Genomic DNA, 23,654 nt, shown 5'->3' with positions numbered 1-23,654 from the left:
AGTTTCAAAAGCAACCACACTGATAATTTTTTGCGCTGTTAGCTTATGAGAAAATGAAACGGAAGCTTTCGCCACTATTCATCTCCCTCGCACGATTAGTTTTTCTCAATTTTCTCTCGTTTTCTGCTAAATTTTCCGAAGAAATTGAGTTTTCCAGACTTAGGGAGCGACGCCGCGTCGATTGGCATAAAAAATTTGATAGTTCGCGAAAATTCATTTCCGGGAAAATCGAGTCGTGTAAAATCCCCAACCGTCAAAATTTCCGCAGGCCCCACTTTCCGCACAAAGAGGCTTTTCCGGGGGTCCCGGAGTACTCTCAGGAGCTCCAGGAGCCCGAAAAAAGTGTATTACACCTAAAAATTGGGAAGAAAAACAAGAAAAATCTCTTTTTTGGAAAATCATTTTAACCGTCCGTTAAAATTCAAAAAGGCCATCAGCTGACTGAAAGGGAAAAATATCAGACATTCCAATGGCTGCTCGCGCGAAGATCGGCAGCTAGATGTTTCGGTGGGTGCCGAGGCTGTCAGTTGCTTCACGAAAGAAACAAAGAAAGTGCAGAAAAATTGTGCAAAATGTTGGGAGGAAATTCTCCCTGAAAAATTAGTTGTGCCCTAAAGAGAAGTGCGTAGGCGTCTTGGGGACATTACGCAATATCATTTGGTGCATTGTGCGTGCGTGACCCGCGGGTGCGAATGCATGAAAAGTCCGCCTGATTGTGGCGTGCAATTGTTGCGGAAGAAGAAAGAACGGGAGGAGGAGGAGGCGCTTTTGGGGACACCAAGATGCCCTGGTACGCTCTCTGGTCAGATGTGATCAAGAAGAAGGTGTGCAGGTACCTGCTCCAGCGATACTTGGGGCAATTCCTGCAGGAGAAACTCTCCCTGGAGCAGCTCAATGTGGACCTGTACAATGGCAAGGGCACCGTCTACGATGTTGCCCTCTACAGCGAGGTGAGTCTCCCCTACCGCCCCTTCCCCCACTAATGGGGCCCCTGTATGACCATACTGATTCGATTGCACGAGCATCAATCGCGAGGGGGGCTTTTTGCGACATTCACGGAAGTGGGAAAAGGCGAGAGAGATGAAAATCTCCCAACTGCGTAGTGGGATTCTCTTGCACATTTTCCACCCATTTTCCGCACTCCCCCACAGTCCGGGAAAGTATGCGCGTGAATGAGGGCAATATTGGGCATTCAATTCATGCAAAGTACCTTCGCAAACAACATCCAGAGTCTTCCGGATGAGCGTAGCAGTACTGATTGTGAGAGAAAAAATATTTAATTCTCTCATTTTTTTTCTCGCTTTTAGCATTGTATTTTACGCAGTTTTCTGATTAATTACGTCGCTTGGGGGATTTGTACGCTTTACGTGGGTGGTGTAGAAAATTCTTATTATTTTTTTGAATTCTGTAAATTTTGGAAATGTTTTTTCTCTTTTTAATTTAAATATCAATGTTTTAATTAAAAATATCTTGAAAAATTAATTGGGTAATAAAATTCTATTTTAATATACAATTTTTAAAGAAAATTTTATAATCTTGCAATAAAAACGAAATTAATATGAAATTATATTTTCTGAAGAGCATTTTTATTCAAAATCTTTCTCATTCTAGCTCTCCTATGTTTCTTAAACAATTTTTTCAATTTTTTCGCCTAAAAAATGAAAATTAAATTTATTTTCTACGCGAAATAAAATAGAATAGAGCAAAGATTACGCACAGCACCGTCACATTCTACACGTGTTTGCTTCCAAGTTGTTTTAGAGGCTATTGCGCGCCTCTCACTCTCCATCCACCACATCCATTTGCGTTGCGAATAATCGCGAGATTGAGAGTGTTTTTCCTTATGTCTCGCGTTTTTTTTTCTACATCATCTACTGAATGCCCAGAGACGCAGAAAAAATGCCAAGTTGCTGAAGAGAGTTCAATGTCTCAGAGAAGCGACGAGTTTGGTTGAATTTCCTTTTTGGCGCCTGGACGTCCCTCGCGATTTTTTCTCGTTTCTTCCGCGCTAAAAAGTCTCGCCCTCGCTTAGAGCAAAGTGGGTCACTTTTCTAACGACCAAGAGAGATAGAGATAAGGCATTTTCTTATCAATAAATCGTGCAACAAAGTGAGGGAGAAGAGGCAGAAGATTTTGTCGAACATAAGTTTAGCTTTTGCGTCGCTTCACAAAGTCAATCGTCTCGTCTGGCTTTTCTTTCATTCAATATTTTTCTCTTAATTTTATTCCATGTTTAAAATATTATGAAACGAGGTAAATTGTCGCTTCGCTCCAATTTACCTCGCCCCGCTTCGCGGGCATTTGTTGCGCTTCGCGCAAATTTTATATAGAGTAAATAATTGAGATGAAGTCCAATAGAAAATGTATTCGTTGGTAAAAACCGCCTGGTATCAGGAGTCTCTGTACCAAATTTCATCACGATCGGACCAACGGTGCAGAAATGCATAGATGAACAGGAACGAAATTTTAAAGAGACCTTTCTTTATTATATAGAAGAAGAAGAGAAGAAGAAGAAAGATGGGCCACACAAAACCTCCAACAGATATTTCAAAGGGAAAAAGTGAATTTCACACAACATTTATGGCGCCGAATTCAAAAAGTAGTCAAAAAAGCATGAATTCTATATGGGGGCTATATGAAGGGGGGCTCTGGGGGGAAAATGAATGTCGTTGGTAAAAACCGCCTGGTATCAGGAGTCTCTGTACCAAATTTCATCGCGATCGGACCAACGGTGTAGAAATGCATAGATGAACAGGAACGAAATTTTAGAGAGACCTTTCTTTATTATATAGATATCGATAGAGAATAACGAAGCCAAATGGAAGCTAAAATAAGGGATGGTCACGTTATTTTGGAAACTCTACAGGAACAAAATGGCCAAAATATGAGAATTTCAAATAATTTTTTTGAGCACAAAAATTTATTTTCTAAATCGGAATTACTGAATTCTTATCATTATTTGGCCATTTAACGAGAGTACAAGCAAATTTTGAATTTTTGGTTTCAAAATTGGCTTGAAAATCGCTCTTGAAAGTCCCCGAGTTTCCAAAATAACGTGACCATCCCTTAAATGTTTCTTCATTAACAAAACTTTCAAACTTTACAAAGTATAATACCTTCAAGGGAGATAAGATGAGCTGACAGATTGGTTTTCTTTGTGTCTGACCATGAGTTTGGAAAGAATTCTTCTACCTGCTTTTGTCGCACAAATGTCTTTTCACAAGAAGAGGCAGAAAAAATTCTAAAAATGTGAAAGAAGGTAAATTTTGCTGGAAGAGAGTTTCTTAAGCTGTTAAGACGAAACGGACGTCTCCGTTGCGTGCTGGTGTGCCAGCTGACCATTTAAAATCAGATGTTTTTTGTTTTGTCGTCTCTCTTCGTGTCTTTGTTGACTTTCCTCACACAGTCGCGCGCACAGTCCCATCCGCAAATCGAGGGCTGCATTGTAAAACCGGCTAAGTCGGTATGAGCTCCGAACCGACTTAGCCGGTTTTACAATGCAGCCCTCGAAATGCCTCATCGCCCTCATTTTTAATGCATTTTTTAATTTAATGAATTTTTTCTACAATCCCCGGCCACTTTGCACCTTGCACAAAGGCATTTTTAGCACAAGCACTAAATGCAGCTGGAAGTGTCGTTGTAGTTTTTACTACACCCCTTTTATTTCATTTTTTTTTAATAAATAAATATTCCAAGACTTTCGCAGACAATAATTTATTAACAAAATGTTCGTGCAAATTCCAATTGGCAAAAAAAACAGTAAAAAAAACTGATTGCTATCGGGCAGGAAAATATTTCAGGGAGAATTTTTCTCAAATATTTTCACATCAATTATTTTTCGCAAAGAAGTAGGTCAATTTTTTTTCCTTTTCGAATTACAAAGAGAATAAAATTAAATTTTATTGACAAAACTTGCCCTTGATGGGCCTTGATGGAGTTCACGAAAACATTGTTGCGCCTCTATAAAGCAATGTTTTTAAAATACTCTGCTTATGGAATGTTCTTTTGTCATTAAATATGCAATCATTAGCAACTCAATCGTGGTTTTATTCTAATGAATAGGATGGCGCAGTTGAATTGATAAAATGCTTCATTTAAAAAGAGCTTTTGTTGCGTTCTTATTTTCCTTAAATTCTTTTATATTGAGGGGAACGTTTTTATCGTATTCTTAAAGATTTCTTAGCTCTATTAAAGACAAAATCTTTCGCATAAGAAAACGAAGAAAATGAGTCAGAATAAACTTAGAATGTTTTGCTTGTATTAAAAATTATAAGAAAAATAAACTATGACTAAAGAGAAATAGTTTGATAGGGAAAGATCGTATAAAATGTGACCTATATTTTGACAAAAAAAAATTATTTTTAAGTTTTTATTTAATTTATCAAACACTTTGATAAAAAAAAACTTTTCTCTTTAAAATGTTAACGTAGTAAAATAACAGAATAAACCTTTTTAATAAGATCTAAAAAAACTAACAATTTTATCTTTTTTTAAAGTTACTTAACACGAAAAGTCTTAAAATAATATCCGGAAATATTTTTCTACATGGCGTGCAACTAAGGAATTGATTAAGTTACAGTTTTTCGTTTTTTTCTTCACTTTTTTTGGACTATTCAACGGTTTCTCGTGTTCCACAAAACTTATTATTAGATTTTCTACGTTCTACGGAATTTTCATGGTTTCTTATGTTCTAAGAAACTTGTTTTGAATTTTTTTATGGCATACAGTCGTGCTCTCGTGGTAGGACCGTCGTCAAAATGACTTCTCCGCGGTAAAACGGCTTCAGAAAGAGAAATTTTGCCTTCGCAGTGGGACAATTAGTATCCTACCTTTCCAATAGTACTAATTGTCCCACTGCGAAGGCAAAATACTTCATTCTGAAGCCGTTTTACCGCGGAGAAGTCATTTTGACGACGGTCCTACCACGAGAGCACGACTGTAATAAACTTTTTTTCACGATCTAAAGATTTTTTATGGATTTTCGTGATTTGAGAAACTTTCCGGTTACCTACATTTATTATTATTTTTTATTTATATTTATTAAATTTTCTTTCTTTTTTTTCTTTATTCTTTGTGTAAATAGCATAAGTTTATCTATTTCTTTTCTACAACAATAAACATATGTTTTTTATTAGTGTTAGGGATTACTCTAAATCATCATACCCCTATATTTGTGTAAAAATTTAATGAATTATGAGCACATTATAACGTATTTTAATTTCTTAATTTCCTAAAATTATATACTCAAAAGCAATGCCCCAAAAAGAAAATAAGAACTTTGAACCCCAATGGACGTCATACAGAAGTTAATTTGAGTTAATTCACAAAAACGTCTCTCCAAACAAACATTTTTTTATTCAGTAGTAAAAGCAAGTCTTTGTTTAAACAATGACCGATAAAATAAATCACAAATTAGTGACTTTTAAATATTAAATAAAAACTCAAACGAAATGTAATAAAATATTTAATTTTCAGGCCCTGAATGAGCTGTGCCAAAGTCAAGGATGGGCCTTGGAAGTCATCGAGGGCTACCTGGGCTCCGTCACGGTGAATATACCGTGGAATGCCCTCATGACGGAGGACAGCTACATCGAAGTGTCGGGCCTGTATTTGGCCCTCAAGCCCAAACCAACGGCCAAAGAGGGGCAATCGGTGTTGGAATCCATGTGGTCATCAATGAGTAGCTCAATGCAACTGGCGCAGGATTGCATGGATCGCGATGGTGAGAATCTCTCACAGAATGTTCAAATGACCGCCATGGAGGGTATTGAGAGATTCGCCCAAATCATTGATAATGGTGAGTGTGAATTTTATTTAAAAATTCCTCTTCTATTCCCATGCGGAATGGAGAGAAGAGAATGGTCTAAACCATCAGGTTTTTGAATGAACGCAATTTAAATGGCAAAAGAGCGAAGGCACTTAAAAATTGATTAGCTGTGAGATTCATTTGCATGGCTAATCAAATCAAATTGCCCGACTTTCAGGTCGAGGTTCTTTATTTCTATTTTTTCTCTCTCCTTCCACCAAGTTCTTTGCGTTCCTTTAAATAATGCAAAAAAGGAAGAAAAAAATATTTTTTCGCACTGAAAACACATTTGCAATTCTTCTTCTTTCTTTTCAACTTCAATGCCGATTAATCATCCAACAACGGGCTTGTTTTTAATCGAATATTTGTGTTTTGTTTAGAGCGAGAGAGAGACTCCCGCAGACACTGTGGGGCACCCAATTGATGATACATTTATTTACTCAATCTCTCAAAATATTATCTCAAAAAGGGATTTTGAGTTGGGGGGGGGTTCAATCTGTTGTTGTTATTTATTCGCGTTGTTGATGGCATAAAAAAAAGAGGTGATGAGTCGCACAGTGGAAAATTCTCCCTTCTCCATTGTCTCCCCCGCAAAACAAATAAAGGGTACGCTCTCGTTGTGGCTTATCTGCAAAAAGGCATTGTTTTAGATTAGAAAATTAAAAAAAAATAAAATAAAAAAATTATCTTGAGCTTTTCCGCAGGGGAATGAGGGTTTATTTTGACGCGAAGTGCAGCTCATATAGCTTTGATTGATGTGCCACACGGGTTGAGTGACTGAGGAGCAATGCTGTAATAAATAATCGATCAATGAAATATTCCATCAATTGGCATTTTTGTTTTATACAGATATTTGTTCTTTTTTTCTCGATTTTTCAATTGTACAGGGTGTGCAGGAATGTTGAGATAAAATTGGATGTGTTGAGGTGATGAAATAGATTTTTCTATTGAGAATATTAAAATTTAAAGGGAATTTAGGGTAAAATTCTGTTATAAATCTTTTCTTATTTTTCTTACAATTCGTCAGTTATAAGATTTTTGGTATTCTGGGAGAAATTTTATAAGATTTTGACATTTTATTCCTTTCTTTAATTGGATTTTTGAAGGAAAATTACTTTTCCATGACTCTTTTTCGAAGATTTTTCTCACTATTTTCTGGAACAAAAAACTGTCAAAATTTCACAAGAACTTTTAAGTTGTTAGAAAGGAAAAGAAAAGTTCTTTTTATCAGAATCGACCATTTAGTTTGAGAAAAATAATTAAAGAAATTAATAATTAAAAAATATGTTTAGGATTATTTCTAAATACAGGATTAGATGCAAAATACGTTCAAGATTTTTTTCTTTCTAAAATTAATGCTTGAGAACGTTTAAACTTAAAAATAAAAGGGGTTTTCTTTGAATTTTTATATTAATTAAGCTTCCTTAAATATTGTTTTTTTTTTGGATATTTTGTATCTGCTAAGAAACCATTTCTTTCTTCAATATCTCAGGTTCTAAAATAATTAAATATTCAATATAATCTAAATAGAATTATTGCTTAGAACTCATAAAAGTTTTCTTTGAATATTTATTGGAATTAAGAGATTTTTAGTTATTGATTCCCTAAGAAAGAAGATCTTGTAGATATTTCTCATGCAAATCCATTTATTTTTAAAATCATTTACTTTTACTTTTTTATTGATATATAAGTTGATGACCTTTACTATCAATTTTATCTTCTTTAAAAAAAAATTCCCTGCTTTACAAAAAATAAATAAATTAAAACCTCTAAATGTAGCTTCCGTGTTTCTCTTTTTGTCCACTTCTTTGTTGAAGCAAATGGGAATAAAAAAAAATAGTATATAGTAGAAAAAAAAACATAAATCTATTAATAAATACACGAGAGCAATATTCCAATTTCCCTGCAAAGTCTGAATAGTAGTGTAATATTTTAGTTCTCGCACATACTGGGGATGCCCAAAATAGCAAAATATTCCAACATTTCCCATCTCTTTGCTCGCATTTACAACTCCACAGCAACGTAGAGTAGACACGGGGGAAAAATTCCTCCCAACAACACAATAAATAGTAATTTAGAATACAATGAACGAAAAAAAAATGTAATTTCTGAATAGTTTTGCTGGACAAAATGCCATGATTTTCAACAAGTGATAATTTCTCTGTTGTTGGCCTTCTCTTCTCTCCGCATTGGCGCACATACAGAGAGCTCTAGCTAGACAAACTGAAAAAGCCCACAAAGTCCACAATATCTCACATTATAAATATATTATTTACAAAATATAAACACGCACAGCGCGAGAGAAGAAATGCCTCGTGGGCGAAAAGTTTCGTAACATGTTTGGTGATTTTTTTTCTCTCTTCCTTCTCTTCTTGGCTGTAAAAGCTTGAAATGCGAGAAAATCTAGAGCAGAATATATCTTAAACTTTACAAAAACTTCTCTACGCGGAAAATAAACAGACTTTGGCGTAGGTTTTATCAACAAACTAATTTCTTCATTAGTAATTTTGGCCGCATTTGGGGGATGTAAACAGAGAGTAAAATGAAAAGTGATCAGACAGTAGAGTTCTCTTTCATCGTATTGTGCAATATTCTCTCATGAGGAATTTCTTGTGCCGTCAATTGCGCGTAAAAAAGAATTAAGAAAAGGTAAAAGTTAATTGAAAGTATTTCTTTTTCGCAAAGAAAAATTACTTTTAATTGAAAAAATGTTGTAGAAAATAATGATTTTTGCTTGAGATTAAAAAAAAATGTTGGAACTTGTTAAAAGTTTCAATGAGAAGAAGAATCTATCTTCTGTTCGTAAATAAGAATTTAAGAATAAAAAAATTAAAGAATTTCTCTAAAAGTTTTAAGAAAAAATTAATGGTTATCAGGTTTGCTGTAAACTCATTTTCTTTTAAGGTTTTAAGGTTATATCAGGTTGAACTGAGACTGAATTCATCTTAAAAGTCTGGCTTAAAAAAAAACTAAAGGTTCGGCCTAAAAAAATAGACCTGGTTTAATAAACGGTTTAGCTTTCTTTCTTAAGTTAAGCTTAAGTTTTTAAGTCAAACTTACATTTCTGCGGTGGTTCACTTCATTAAGGTTTTAATAGTTAAAACAGGTTAGATCAATAATGCACTTAACCCTACCTCAGTATGACTTAGGAAACTAAAGCTCAGCTAATAAAACTGAAGCCTGGTTTAGGTAAAATTAGGTCTGGTTTAAAACAAACTCAAGTCGATCCCTTATGCTATAAAATTCAAAATAAAAAAAAATTATATAAAAATAAATTCATTGCCTATCGAGAGATCTACGTAATTTTTGGTATTACGAACATTTAAAAATTTAAGGGGTAATATCTCCGTGTCAGAATGTAATGTGAGATCGTCATCCTAAAAATTAAACGTCTTTCTTTCTCTTTGAGTTTCGTTAAAGAATTAATAGATTAAGGATTTAAGACGCAATATAAGGCCCAATTTACAGCTTTTTTGAAGTCTTTTAAATGTTTATTAACATAAATTCTAATACCTAAAATCGTAATATCAAATTTTTTAACGATTTAGCGTTTGATACTCAAAATTCGAACTAAAAGTTTTCATTTTTCCTAATTTATTCTATTATTCTATTTATTTCCATATTTTTACGCGATAAATTACAACCTTGCCTTCCAATTCCGATTTGTCATTTTTGCCGCCAAATTATTCATTTTTCCCCACATTCTATATTTTCACCACTCGAATTCACCACTTCGAGTGCGCGCCAAATTCAAATATTATTTTTTTTTAATATTAGTAGAAAATTGATTAAGAATATTTCTCAAGGTCTCAATTTTCTTTTTTTCCCTTCCATCTTCTACCTTTCTTCAGCTGGAAAGAAATGATTAAAGGAATTTAATTCTTTCTTTTAACAGTTCTCAATCGCATAAAGGTAAAATTCGTGGATACAGTAGTACGACTGGAGTATGTGCTGCCAAATAAACAGAGAGGAATTGCAATTGTGGTGAAAATAAAGAAGATTGAGTATCAGAATGAGGTTGGTGGTGATGGGCAAGAGGGCCAAGAGGAGCAGACAAATCAGCCAAGTGGTGGTCAGGAAAACGAAGGATCTCCATCGGCATCGCGGAAGAAATCCTATTTTATCTCCACGCATGCCATTCATCAGATTGTCCTGGAGGACATTACGTTCCACACGGAGGAATTCCTCCTGGTGGATGAGAGGCAAACGAAGGCACAGAGTAGGGCATCGAGTGAGCCATTGAGTGAAGTTAATGAGCAATTTCACAGCACAATCTCCACAATGTCGTCCACAATGCAGGATAGCCAAGAGACATTCCTGAGTGATGATCGTGAGGAGGCAGCTGCGGAGGAGGATGAGGACAATGGGGTGAGAATTGTCTCGAGTGGAGAGATTCTCATGGGGCGTTTGAGGGAGCGTCAAGAGGTGCGAATTCGCATGAAGCAATCGGAGAATGTGCCTGGCCCCAAAGTTGAGTTGGATTTGAACTTGGGCGCAATGGAGGTGTTCTTGTCACCGCGGCAGGTGCATTTGTTGCTCTGTCTCAGTGAGAGATTCACCGGTGAAGGCGTCAATGCCACCCAAATGCCTGATTGTGCCCCCAAAGAGGGCGAAAGGGATCACCGGCAGGTGCCTGTGGCTTCCAATGTAACCCTCTCAGCAGCCACTCAAACAACACCCTTCACCCCAATGTCCGGCAGTGTTGGGCTTCAGCAGGGATGGTCCAGCAACATCTACGGTGAGTCCTTTTCTTACTCTTTTCTCTTGTAACAAAGAATCGCTTAAACGATCTCTAAATAAGTTTAATGACACACAATCATGTAAAAGGTTCATTTTATAAGCCCCACAGTTGAGGAGATTAATTGAAGTTAATGTCTCTCAATGTGATTCAAGAAAAAAACCTACACTTAGCGTCATAGATTTGCGAACAAAAGCAAAAATAGAACACATTTTTTGACGAATTTGTTGCAACTTTGTCTCAATTGAACAAGAAAGAAAACTTCATACAACAATAGCCAAAAGAGATGCAAAAATAAAAAGAAGAAATTAAAATGATTTCCGTGACGAATTTATAATACGACGTAAAGTTCTATTTTAAACTGCAAAAATTATAATGCAAATAAATCTGCCTCGTTGGTGAATTGATAGAGAGAGAGAGAGAAAGAGGAAGAGAGGAGGGAAGGGAAATTATTTTTTAGAAAGAATTTTAGTTGAATGAAATTAATTGATCTTTCGTGATTTAATGATGGAAATTAGTATTCAAAAGAAATTTTATTTAACGGTCAAAATTTAAATGGATTATTCGGAATTTCTAACGTTGAGATTTTTTCTGATATTCTCTTTTTTCTTATTTTTCATTATGAATTTTTAACGTTGAATAATTTCACAACCACATTATTGAAATATTCGTATTTTTCCGAATGTCTAACGTGCCATTTTCTTACGTTAGTTATAAATTTCTCGGTTCTTAACGTTTGATATTATAAATCTGAATTAAAAAAATTTTTTTTTGCATAAATTTTAACATTTCTGATATCTTTCTGAATTTCTAATGTTTTTTATACATTTTTTTGTCTCAAAATTTTAACATTTTCCTTTACAAACATTAACATGCTTATTTTCAGAATTTCTTTTCTTTAATATTTGTGTTCGTTTCGCCTTTTATTATTTTTTTTTACAAGAAAATATCTCCAAAATCCAACTGAAAAAATCTGTCCCAATAAATAGGCAACTGCCTGTAGCCAAAAAAAAAATATATTTCTTTGAAATTTAAAGAAGAAAGTAAAATTTAATTCAACAGATGATCCAGCAGCAAAATCGTGCCAGCAAATCTTCTACTCAATTGCAGAGCCATCAAATCCTATCGTGGGTGGTGGTTGTGGGAATATATTTGACTCCGTAATGTCCTCCAGCAGCTCCATGACGAGCTCCATGAGCTCCGCTACGAATTGCGGGAAGCGCAGTAGTGGCCCTGATGCGGATAATTCCCTCATTTCGCGTTTTGCCATGCGTGTGGCATCCATCCTTGTAATTTGCCTGCATGAGGATGTGTTGTTTGAGAGTTCACTCGATTCCCCGCAGTGTCGTCCACTGACGGAGGAGAGTGTGGTGAAGATGACGGGAATGGCGGAATGTGTCTTCCGGAAGCTGCTTGAGGTGGAGTATGACACAGAGGTGGACGGTGGTACGGATGAGTGCCTCAATGGGGTGCTGGGGAAGCACCATTTGCGCCTGTGGTTGGCACCCGTTATAGCTGAGGGGGATGAACAGCGGAATATGAAGGAGAATGTGATGCAAATTGCGGTGTCCGTGGCGCGTGGGCATCTCAAGGAGGTCCTCACCGATGTGGCTGTGCCTTTGTTAGATTTCCATCGGGAGGACACTTCGGGGCTGGCGCGACGTCCCGATGTCGTTGTCAATGTGCACAAGCTGGAAAAAATCCGGCAACGCGGTGGAGCTGTGCGCTTTTCACTGCCAATCACAACGATCAACTGCATCCTTGCGCCATGCAACACTGAGATCGATATTTCGATCTACGATCGACTGAAAGCGGTGCTAGATGATTCTCCGTTTGTACACAACAACGAGGAATTGTCCCAAAAATTAGATTACACAACAAGGTGAGTGGAAAAAAAACTCTTTTATTTTATTGTTTTTAGGGTTTTCAATATTGGAATTTAATTCGGTTTTAAATCTTGTAAAAAATGAATCAATTTTTAAAATTATCACATGGATAGAACGGGAGATATTTAAGAAAATGTGGAGGAAAATAAAATTCAAAATGGTGGAAAAACGTTCCTATTTAGCAAAGACGTAAATTTCAGTTCTCTTGGTGGGAATCTGTGCTTAAATAATAATCTGTTGATGATGGCAAAGAGTAGTGGACTGTATTTGGCTATAAGCTATATATTTCAGTCAATCGGGGGAGATCAAACGGTCGGAAGTAGACTGGCAGATGCGGTGGGGCGGGATATGGGGTTCCACGTAAATGTTTTCTTACATATTTCTCAACTGAGCTTCTTCGAACTCCCTTTCCACCTTCCCGGACGTTTTCTATTTCTCTTTCAATTCTTGTTTAACAAAAAATATCAATTTTCTCTTTCTATTTCTACTTAACCTCACTTTTACCTGGGCGATTTTCCCAACTCCTTTTCAGCCGGTATTTGTCGTCTTCCGTTATGTCTTACCTACAAAAAAACAAGCTATAAGAATTCATCTTTTGATTACATATAAAATTAACAATTTAAGGCTATTTTTTACTATGATAATTCCTTATTTTCCTCGCAAAAATTTCCACTGACTTATTTCATCACAAAAATGGCTGCTATTTTGTCGTCATTCGCCTAATTCGCCCAGGCCTACTTGATATTAAATTTAAAATTCAAAATTTTTTCGTTAACAAATCTAAGAGCCAAGTTTCATATAATTTTGTGTGTCTTAAATGGATTTCCAGAAGATCCTCTAAGGAGGCTCAAAATCCATCCACCACAGCGACCCTCGTGGTGGCATCCCAATGCGCTGATGTTAAGCTGCGCTTCCCCATTCCGGACCTCCGGCCCCTGCATGATCCCCAGCGCGTCCCGTGGTGGCGTCGCAATGTACGTCCGGATTTCCTAACGTTTCGCCTGCATGGCATGAAGATCTCCAATGTGGCAACATCGGGGTACAAAATGGAAGCCCGGGAGATTCATATTTTCTACTGTGAGAATGATCGTGCACCCAGTATAGCTATTGGGCGATGTTCACAGCGCCTGGACGCTGATACGCAGCTAATGGATATTCCAGCTGTGTTGGTGGAGGTTGTACCGCATGAGGAGGACACACTGAGCCTGTTGGAGCGACTTGAGAGGGAGTCCCCAACGGAGGGGGCTCCCAAGAAACCAAATCCAACACCTTTCAGTGCTAAACGCGTCTGCCGGGAGAGTGATACGCCGCACAAGAAGAGCCCCAATGATGATACAGAAACCCTCATTATTCCCGGAGATTCAGCTGAAATGTCAACATTCTGTGAATTTGCACATCGCAATTCACGACTGAGGATAAAGATTAACTTGCCGCTGGTGAGCCTTCAGCTGCGCTCAAAGCATCTCTATGAGATCCTGTACAATCGCATCAATTCAGATTTGCTGCTGTGGGAACCAGCAAGCAATGCCAGTGTGCCACAGCAGACGCTGGATAATTTCTTGAATGTTGGAATGATGGACTCCATTTATGCTCCAGCAGCATCAATTCGTGCCATGGCTTCGGATTATTCGGCCACAAATACGTCAGAATCGTCTGGGGAGGAGGATGCAAATGTCTTCTATTCCATGTACGATCGGAAGAAGAATCGAATGCCCGAGCCTGTTGTTGAGGGGACAAAGAGTTGCGATGTGTGTGTGCACGTTAGCATCACAGAGGGTTTGCTGACGATGCAAGCCCCAGTGAGGGATTCGAAGAATTTGGTGATTCCCGAGCAGTTTGGGGAGTATGTGATAAAGGTGGATTGCTTGTCGTTGTTCACCGTGAAAGGGTACTGTGGGAATGAGAATTTGGGCTTTGTCTGCCTCGAGGTGGTTGATGCGGATTTCTATCATTGCGGCATTATGCCATCACCCAATTCGGACCCACCAATTCGATGGTTTGACTCACTCCTTCCGGATTATCTTCTCCGGACGATCTACAGCACACCGAAGGATCTCACAATGCAGAAGCCACGTCGTCCAAAGGAGCGTGAGATGATTTCTCTGGCTATACAGATTAAGCATTGCCCAGAGCAGAGGCTGAAGCGTATCCGGGTGGCAGCTGGCATTGAAGCAGCCACACTGAGGCACAATCCATCGCAACCGGAGCATACGTGGCTGACGGAACTCATTGATATGTTTGACGTTGTGGATTACCCCATTTTGGGGTATACGGTATCGGGTGTTGTGACTGAGATGCATCTCCATCTGTGGGACTGTGCCATTGACTACCGTCCCATCTACTTTCCCTATCGGGCTGTCATTACGCTCGGGAACTTCATGGTGAGCAGCAATATAACGACAACATCACCCGGATGCACCCTTCGCTTCGTCGCTGAAGACTGTACGCTTTCCCTGGCACCGCAGGCGGTGGAAGCGCCTCCCGGTGGAGCAGCAGAAGATTTCCCCAAAGTCCCGGAAAATCTCCACGGGGATTCGAGGGATCTTGTATGCGTTGTTGACCTGGGACTCTTTGAGATCTCTCTGCGTCTCAATGAGAAAGCAACGAGCTATGCACCGAAATTTGATATGCGTGCCGCCATCAATGATGTCCACATCCGGACGTGTGCTGATTCCGCAAGGGCACTAGCACAGCTGATCTCGTACATTGCAGCCAAAGGGGATTTGGAGAGTAATGGGCCAGAGGAGACGTGTGATTCAACGGGGAATCTCGGTGAGGCAGATGCGGATCTCCTTTCGGTGCGTTCCAGTCAGGTTTCCATCCCTGAAGTTACCCATACGCAGCAGCAGCATGTGAATACCCTCATGGCGGAAGCGATGCAGGAGAGTGCCATTGAGGAATCAGGTGAGGAAGAGAAAGAAGAAATTTGCAGTTTGTACACTTTTTTCCCCAGAACGGTTGAATGTGCTTCCCGGAAAGTGCCGTAAGTGCTTGGAAGTTGTGTAGTCATCCTGCCCATTGCATTAGGAAGCTTCTAAGGAATCTTAGGAACTTCCTTTTCAACACCCGGCTGATCCTTGATTTCATTTAGGGGTCAAAATCTTTCCATTTTGGAAGTTCTCTTTGCAATTGCGTGAAGTATTTTTATAAACTCAGATTTTAATCCAAAGATGTAATCAAGGATCAGTCGGGTGTTGAAAAGGAGGTTCATAAGATCCTATAGAAACTTCCTATTGCCATGGGCAGAATGGCTGCAAAACTTCCAGACATTTATAACACTTTCCGGGAAGCACATCAAATCATTCCGGAAAGAAAAATGAAAAGGGAAGTATTTAACCTAACTTTTTCTTTGACTGCAGATTATTCAGATGATGAAATTGGCGCAATGGGACCAGGTGTGGATGTTTTCTTCTTCCCGGATGAAGCAGCAAAGATGGGTATTAGTTCGAAGCAATCCCAAAAGGGTTCTACACCGGATTCCGTGAGCATTACAAGTAGTGATCTCAGGGAATTGTATGACTTTGAATCATCCGTCATGGGTGGTGGGCAGCAAGAGCAGCAGATTGATATTGAAGTGGAGGAAGCTCTGCCGCAGGTGGCAAAGGATTTGGGTAGTGTGAGACGTCGTGAGGTAGCAACTCCGTCCAAGGGGCATCAGCGGCACATCCGAAATGTTAGTTCCGGAACTGATGATGATTTTTGCTTCATTTCCGAAGAGGAGCGAGTGATCTTTGGTGGGGGTCAGAGTGAGGTGGCAGTCACGGAGGACCCAATAAGGATTGTTGACAATCATTTTAGTGTGCCAAATAGGAAGCCAGATCTCCTCCAGGCACCGCATGACTTCCCAATGGCCGTGATTCGGTACACCCTGTGCGAAATGTCCATCACGTGGCATATTTTTGGTGGAAGTGACTTTGGAAGTGCCCCCCAGGTGGTGGTGAAGAAGGACGACTCCCTGCTGGAGGATGAATCCTATCGCCTCTCCTACCATTTGCCAATGTCAGATGTCTATAAATACGGGGTTTCCTATGCGGCAGGAGCAAAGAATGTCGCAGATGCACGAAGGCATCAACCAACTGGAGGGAAGCTGTCGTGGAAGACACGCGGAGGTATCAATAGACGCCATGATATTCTCATGGAGTTTCAACTCAATAAAGTTCGCTTCTCCCATGAGGTGTACCCCAGCGACAGGGAACAGGCTTCCCGGCAGGTGCTTCTTGTCTCCGACATGGAGATCAAAGACAAATTGGCCGTTTCGAATATCAATAAATTCCTCTATCATCCCACAAGTGGCACAATAAAGCCCCAACAATCTCGTGCGAATTTAATTGTCATCAAGGCTCTCCATTTGCGATCGGATCTCTCCCTTCCGGCTCAAGAGTGCTGCCTGCGTGTCTCAATGCTCCCACTGCGACTCAACATTGATCAAGATTCGCTACTCTTCCTCTTTGATTTCTTCCAAGAATTCAGTGGTGGGGATACGCCATCAAATCAGGAAATTGTGGCTCAACGTCAAGTTCCTCCGTCGATGTCCCCACCGCCAATAATGATGGTGGACCTTCCGGAGGCAGCACAGGAGCTCCAAGCAAGGAAAATGGTTTCAGAGAACCTCATGCTGCTCATGGAGGATGAGGGGGAGAAGGCTACAACACCCACGGCTGCTGACACGGAAGATAACTCACCCATCTACTTCCGAAGTATCTCCTTCAGTCCTGAAGTGAAGATTCGCATTGACTATCAAGGGAAGCGCGTAGAACTATCCCGGGGGCCCCTGGCGGGACTTCTTATGGGCCTAGGGCAGCTTCATTGCTCGGAAATTCGACTGAAACGTATTTGCCATAAGTAAGTGATCTTTCTTTTTATTTTTAATTCTTTGGGGGATTTTTATTTATTTATTTTTTCGCGGGGAAAATGCACAGAATGGGATAATTGAACTGTGAATAATATTTAATTTTTATTTTATTTTAATTACTCTTAAGAGATTTTTATATTATTTTTAATTAAAAGTAATTGAGATTCTTTAAAGAATTTGGAAGATCTTTTTATTAGAAATCTTGTTAAAATAAAATGTAAGTATTATTAATTAAAATAAAATAACTTTTACATTTTTTTGTTGAGGTTATGAGACGAAATAAAAGAAGGAAAATAAATACCTAGAAGTTAGCAAAGGAACTAAAATTGAATCAAAAATATAATTTTAATTTATTAATGTCCCGTAAATTAATTAAGAATTTATTAAAATAAAAAATTTCCCCATTCGTAAAAAATCATATCCGAACATGAATTTTAAGTTTTTTTTTCTCATTGAAAATAAGCATTGAATTTACAGAGGAAAGAGATATTTTGCGAAAAAGAATTGATTTATTTTGCAATTAGATAATTTTCTAATCATTTTTGGGTATTTTGGGCACATTTTTCCTCTTCCGGAACTTCAATGATAAAATCCGGGAGTTAATTTATGGAAATTTGCAAATGCTTTTTTCAATATTTTGCAAATTAAATTGTATTTTGCATCAATGTAATACTCAAAGTATATAAAAAGTCAACTCATAATTTCATTCAGGATATCCATTTACGAGCAAAATTTGTTATTTCCCGGAGATGAATATCATAAGAAGAATATCTAATGAAAAAAATTAACAAAAAATTATTTATTTTTCTTAACAAACTGACTCTTAGAAAACTTTTGAAGATATAGTATTAGTAACTTTATAAGCTCACTTATAAGGGTTAATTTCTGAATAAAATTGAATAGATTGAAAAATATCTGCCAGTTCAAATGCTCCATTCTATGAAGAATATTTAATTTTATTTGAAATCAATTTTTTTAAAGGATTTAAAGACATTTTCGCACCTTAATACTCTTATTTTTTATTAAATCTTTATTTAGAAATATTTTCTCAGTGATATTCTTGAATTCTCTACATGCGACAGAATTAATCCTTTTCAGCATATTTATATAGTAAATAAAATCATTGCAAGTTTTTGTTCATTTTATTCGATTAAGAAAGGATTAAGGAAGAAGATTTGTTTGTTTTGCTTCCTTCGGTGAATTTCAATTTTATTTTTCTCCTTTTCTTCTCTTCCATTCTCCAATAGGAATGGCATCCTTGGTGTGGATAAGCTACTTAATTTCCTTCTTCAGGAGTGGTTGCAGGACATCAAGAGGAATCAGCTGCCATCGCTACTGGGCGGTGTGGGACCAATGCATTCTTTCATTCAGCTGTGTAAGTTTCAAAGATAAACATTTCCCCCCATCTAAGATTAATTTGAAGAGAGAACTCTTTTACTAAATAAAAACAAAATCCAATTATTCCATTGACAGTTCAAGGAATCCGTGACCTCTTCTGGCTCCCAATTGAGCAGTATCAGAAGGATGGGCAAATTGTGCGTGGCCTCCAACGAGGGGCACAGAGCTTCACAGCACGTACTGCTCTGGCTGCCCTGGAGATTACAACGCGTCTCATTCATTTGCTACAGGTAAGGGATTTTCTTCGAAGGAAATGTATCATGTTGGGGGGGGGGGGTGATGTTGCATCAGTAGTCTGTTACGTAAAAATCCCCCATTCACCCTCATGGGGATGGGAAAAATTAATTGGAGCTTTTCCACTGAATGATGGCTATTTTACTCATACATATAAAGTAACAGAAGAAGTTGGTTACGAGGCCAACCTCACAAGTTATTAAAGGGAGTGTGGGTGGAGTGGAGGGGTTTTGCAATCTTCCCGCGGGGATTTTGTGAAGGCATCTGCCAGAAGAAAGGGTCACAAACTCCACACACACAAAAAAAAAAGGAAAGAAATTTTATCCCAACATAATGGAAAAGTTCCTTCAAATATATTTTTTTGTTGAAAAGAAAAATTTCTTCTTCTCAAGTTTCAAACGTCAAGAGGAAATTTAAAATAAAAAAAAGAGAAGAAATTTGCCTAAAATGTTGAATGTGAACGAAATGTGTTGCTCTAAAGTGATGATTATTAATGCTTTTAGCAACTTTGCACTGTAAACTGCTAAATTTCACAATTACTCTCGCTTCAGCCATACACTTAATGTGTCTAATTAATTGAGCAGTTAAACCGCAAGTGATGTTAATGAACTACAATTTCATTCAATCTCTTATTAATTGAAAATTCAATTAAGTCACGAATCTGGATAGAATTTGGGAAACAATTCAATTGATTTAGCTTTTAGGTGATGCATCCAATTAAAATGAGGAAAACTTTATTAACGAGCTCCCCCGCCTAGATAAATTTCACGAGTTTAAGGGAGTTTCTTGTGAAATAGAATCACCCTGTGTGTGTTGTTTAGGTGCAGCAAACAGGCGTATCTTCTTTGCAATTTATAACAAGAGAATTTTTGAGAATTTCCCTGTAAATTATAATGCAAAAGGTGTGGAGATTTTGGGGAGAAATGGTAATTAATTAAGGATATAATTCAATAACAAAGGACTTGCATGGAATGAAGGATTTTCTCTCTTAATCTTTCACTTCTTTCCTTTCTCACGTGGAAAATTGAATTATTATGTGAAGGGAATTTATTTATTTAATTGCCTGCGAGAATCTGTTGAAATTTCTGTCGTAGTTGATAAAGTAGGACGATATAAAGGATAATTTGTTTCCCCGTTTAAGGAGCTTTTAGGGATGCATTCCTGGAGTTCTTGTTCCATCCCATAGTTCAGAAAATTTTGAGAAATCTTGTATTTTTTAAATCAAATTTTAGTCTTTAAAATATTATTTCAAATCTCTTTAAATTTAATGAATAAAGACTTTCTTTAGATGAATAAAAAAGGCATTATGTGACTTGTTATACCCCAGTATCCCCTAAAAATAATTAAAGCATTGAAATGAAAATTGAAAAAATGAAATAGTTAAATGAAAATTTTCTTTTTCTAAACTAATATAATTTGTAGAATTTTTCTATTGTCTCTATTGTTTTCATGGGAGTTTTATAGGAAATTTTTCTGCTTTAAATCATTTTTCAAACCTCTTTAAATTCAACGGAAAAGATCGAAAAAGCGCATTTTTACAGGAATATAAAAATGAATTTTAGATGATTCGCAAAACAATCAAAATATTTAGGAAATAGAAAACCTTTTGTTTTTAATCTTAAAGGTGTAGAATAAGGAGAGAAAACTCAAAGATACTTAATTCAAACCCAAAAGGTTCTAAATTCAAGCCCAAATAGTATTAAATTCATGCTGATAACGGTTATTCGGGTTATTCGGTTTTCATCCCTAAAATGTCTCAGATTGAGGAGAAAAAGCTTAGAAAGTTCTAAATTTAAGAATAAAAAGTACTAAATGTAAGCTGAAATATTCGGATGATTCATCAAAAATATCAAAATAATCTTCAGATAAGCACCATTGTTTACACCCCAATATCCACTGAATATTTAATTAATTTTCAAAAGATTCATTTCATTGATTCTTTGAAGAATAAATGAATTTTCTTTTCTGATTTTTTGTAATAATAATTTTTTTTAATGAATTCTTATATTTTTTTATTTGAATTTTATTACAAAGTTTTTGTCAACGAATAAAAATAAATTTTTCGTGACTCACTACACCCCAATGTTCCCTAATTATTTAATTAGATCCTTTGAAGAATAAATGAATTTTTATTCAAATGAAGAATATAATAATTTAATTTGCAGATTACAGCAGAGACAGCCTACGACATGGTATCCCCTGGCCCATCGGTGCGCCGTGTGCGTGGGTACAAGAAGGGCAAGAGGAAGCGCGTGCAACCGCCACAGGACATCCGGGAGGGTGTAGCGAATGCGTATCAAATTGTCCGGGATGGTATTGGGGAGACGGTGCACACAATAATGGAAGTGGCGGCCCTGGAGCACGATCAGAAGGGCTACACTGGGGCCGTGGGGGCTGTCGTGCGTGAAATCCCGTCCACAATGGTGAAGCCCATCGTTCTGGCCACGCAGGCCACGACAAATGTCCTCGGTGGGGTACGCAATCAGCTCGTACCGGATGCGCGTATTGAAGCGCGAGAAAAGTGGAAGGATGACGAGGACTAACATTGACCAATTTTGCCGCTGCTTCCCATCTTCAAAACACTTGCGGTAAATTATCTTCTTTTCTTTTGTATTTGATTTTTCTTCATCCATTTTGCTGTTTATTTTTTTTACCAATCGTGACGAAAAGAAAATTTTATTTTGCCAGAAAAAACAAATTATTATAGAAGAAGAGAAAGGAAGAAAGTCAATTTGAAAGTTATGCGCAAAAGGGAGGACCCTTTATTCTAAAAAAAAAGGAAAAGAATAAGAATAATTTTACTACGCCCCTTTATGTCTTAGTTAGGTATTTTTTATTCTATTAAATACGCAACAAAATATAATATACTTTACAAAACTCTATGAATTTACTAAAAAAAAAACAAAAAGAAAGAAAGAAAAACGCGTGAAAATGATTAAGAGTGTTGAAATTTATGAACAAAAAAAATATTCAAAAGAGATATAAAAGATATTTTTATGAAAGAATTAACAACAACAAAAATTTCCTTGATAAGAAACTATTGCGACGTATAATTTAGTTTCTAAAATTACAATTTTTCGTTTTATTTTAAAATAATATAGATTTTGTGAAAAATGAGGCATCTCTGAATTGGATGTGGTAGAGAAAGAATGTGAGAAGATTTAATTTGAGTCTTTTTTATATTTTGTGAATTAAAAGGAAAAATACGGAAAATCACGTGGAAATCTCGTGGAAATCAATAGAAAGAATTTTCGTGAGAAATATTTTGATTTCAATAAACTTATTAAAAAGTAAAACAAATAATTATCGGAGTTTTCTTTTTTAATTTAGGAATTATTAAAATTAGGTCTTTGCTGGATAAATTCCTTCGAAGTGAAGCAGATAGAGCCGGATAAATAAAAAGCTTTGAGGGTGTTAGAAAAGGATTTATTTTAGGTAAAAAAAAAGAAGCTTTTTTCAGCAAATTGTCTTCAAAGCAACAACTTCGTTATTACGTATTTTTCTGCTATTTCGGAAGCATTTTTTTGTTTAGCTAGGAATCTTCCTCTAGAATGCAAAAGAGCCGGAAGAAAAGCAGGTGAAACGTCATCAGAAAGAAAAATATCTCAATTAATTTATTAGACAGAGCAATAATCTTTGATCTATCACTGTGCTGAAGTTTTGCCGGAAACTCTTTCAAATAACTCATTTCTTTAGCAACTGAATTTGCATGAAAGAAAATCAACGATAAAGTAAATCAAAAGAAATAAAATCTATTTAAATTAATTGAAAAATAAATTAAGGAAAATCAATTTTTATCTGAGAAAAAACTTGATTTTTAATTGCTTTCCCAGACTTCCCAACCAGTCGTCTCCATTCGCAAAATCTATAACTTATGTGCTTAACTGTGAAGTTAAACTGAACCGGGAAGGAAATGCGAAATAATTAAATTTCTAAATTAAACAAAAAAACCTTTATAAAGCCATAAAACTTACAATTCTTTAACTTCTTTCAAACACCTTGTTTGACATCTGCAATAGCATAAATATGTTGCAAAGCATTAAGAAAAGACCCTACCTGTAACAACCCTAGATTGACATATGCCGGGAAAAGATCTTTCCGCATGGAAACATATATATAGACCAATAAAGTTTTCCCTGTGAATTGTTTTTCACCTCACAACCACGGTCCAGCCAATTCCAAAAGTTTCCTCCCAGCAGGGATAAAATATTTTTGTAGCTTGAATGCGAAAAAAAAACAAATCAGTCCTTTCTTGTTTTCCTTGTTTATATACTTCTGTTCTTGAAAACTACATCGAATATTTTCATTTTTAACTCCCCCACATTGGCAATCTATTGGAAAATTGTTGTTGAAGCATATTGAATGGGGGTAGGGGAGTGGAATAGCTTGGTGGGGGTGAAGGGGTGGTTAAATTTATGTGGTGCAAAAGTGTGAACAAGAACTCCGTTTGGTAAAAACCTTGCCGTACACATAGACTTTCCATTTTATAAATTGTCTGCTGGAGAGAAGACAATGGGGCGCATCGAATGCCTTCCCGCCCACATTTTCCTATATATCTATTGGGGATTTCTTAGATAAAGGGCGGGAGGGGAGGTGGAGGGCTCTACTGTGGATTCTTCTGACGTAGAGAACCACCAAAGCCGCGCGATAAATTCCACAAATGCCAAAGCTCAGCGGGTGATAGGGCGCATCCCTATATATTGGGAAATTGCTTTAATTAATCCCACGCATTTTAAAGCA

The 23,654-nt window shown here is 37.1% G+C and overlaps 1 protein-coding gene across 2 annotated transcripts; it reads left to right on the top strand.

Annotated features, from left to right (window-relative positions):
- The first annotated feature begins 480 nt into the window (after nucleotides 1-480).
- LOC129788085 (autophagy-related protein 2 homolog A) lies at nucleotides 481-22,217 on the top strand. 2 transcript variants are annotated; one of them, XM_055824089.1, is made up of 9 exons: nucleotides 481-950; nucleotides 5,476-5,797; nucleotides 9,702-10,544; nucleotides 11,607-12,426; nucleotides 13,260-15,334; nucleotides 15,790-17,272; nucleotides 18,530-18,657; nucleotides 18,756-18,910; nucleotides 21,080-22,217. In XM_055824089.1, the coding sequence occupies exons 1-9, from the start codon at nucleotides 783-785 to the stop codon at nucleotides 21,455-21,457; spliced, it is 6,372 nt and encodes a 2,123-aa protein (XP_055680064.1). In that variant the 5' UTR covers nucleotides 481-782; the 3' UTR covers nucleotides 21,458-22,217. The 2 variants fall into 2 exon arrangements, with proteins under 2 accessions (XP_055680064.1, XP_055680065.1); XM_055824090.1 differs by having other exon boundaries at nucleotides 499-950; nucleotides 13,263-15,334.
- The last annotated feature ends 1,437 nt before the right edge of the window (nucleotides 22,218-23,654 follow it).

Source organism: Lutzomyia longipalpis, chromosome 1 (genome assembly GCF_024334085.1).
Source record: "Lutzomyia longipalpis isolate SR_M1_2022 chromosome 1, ASM2433408v1".
Classification (NCBI taxonomy): domain Eukaryota; kingdom Metazoa; phylum Arthropoda; class Insecta; order Diptera; family Psychodidae; genus Lutzomyia; species Lutzomyia longipalpis.
The sequence above is the reverse complement of the archived record's forward strand: the minus strand, read 5'-3'. Positions and strand labels throughout refer to the sequence as shown.

Coding starts and splice junctions, on each gene's coding strand:
- LOC129788085 (XM_055824089.1), top strand. CDS start 783: ATGCCCTGGTACGCTCTCTGGTCAGATGTGATCAAGAAGAAGGTGTGC. Junction 5,798..9,701: donor CGCCCAAATCATTGATAATG/GTGAGTGTGAAT, acceptor TTCTTTTAACAG/TTCTCAATCGCATAAAGGTA. Junction 18,911..21,079: donor GTCTCATTCATTTGCTACAG/GTAAGGGATTTT, acceptor TTTAATTTGCAG/ATTACAGCAGAGACAGCCTA.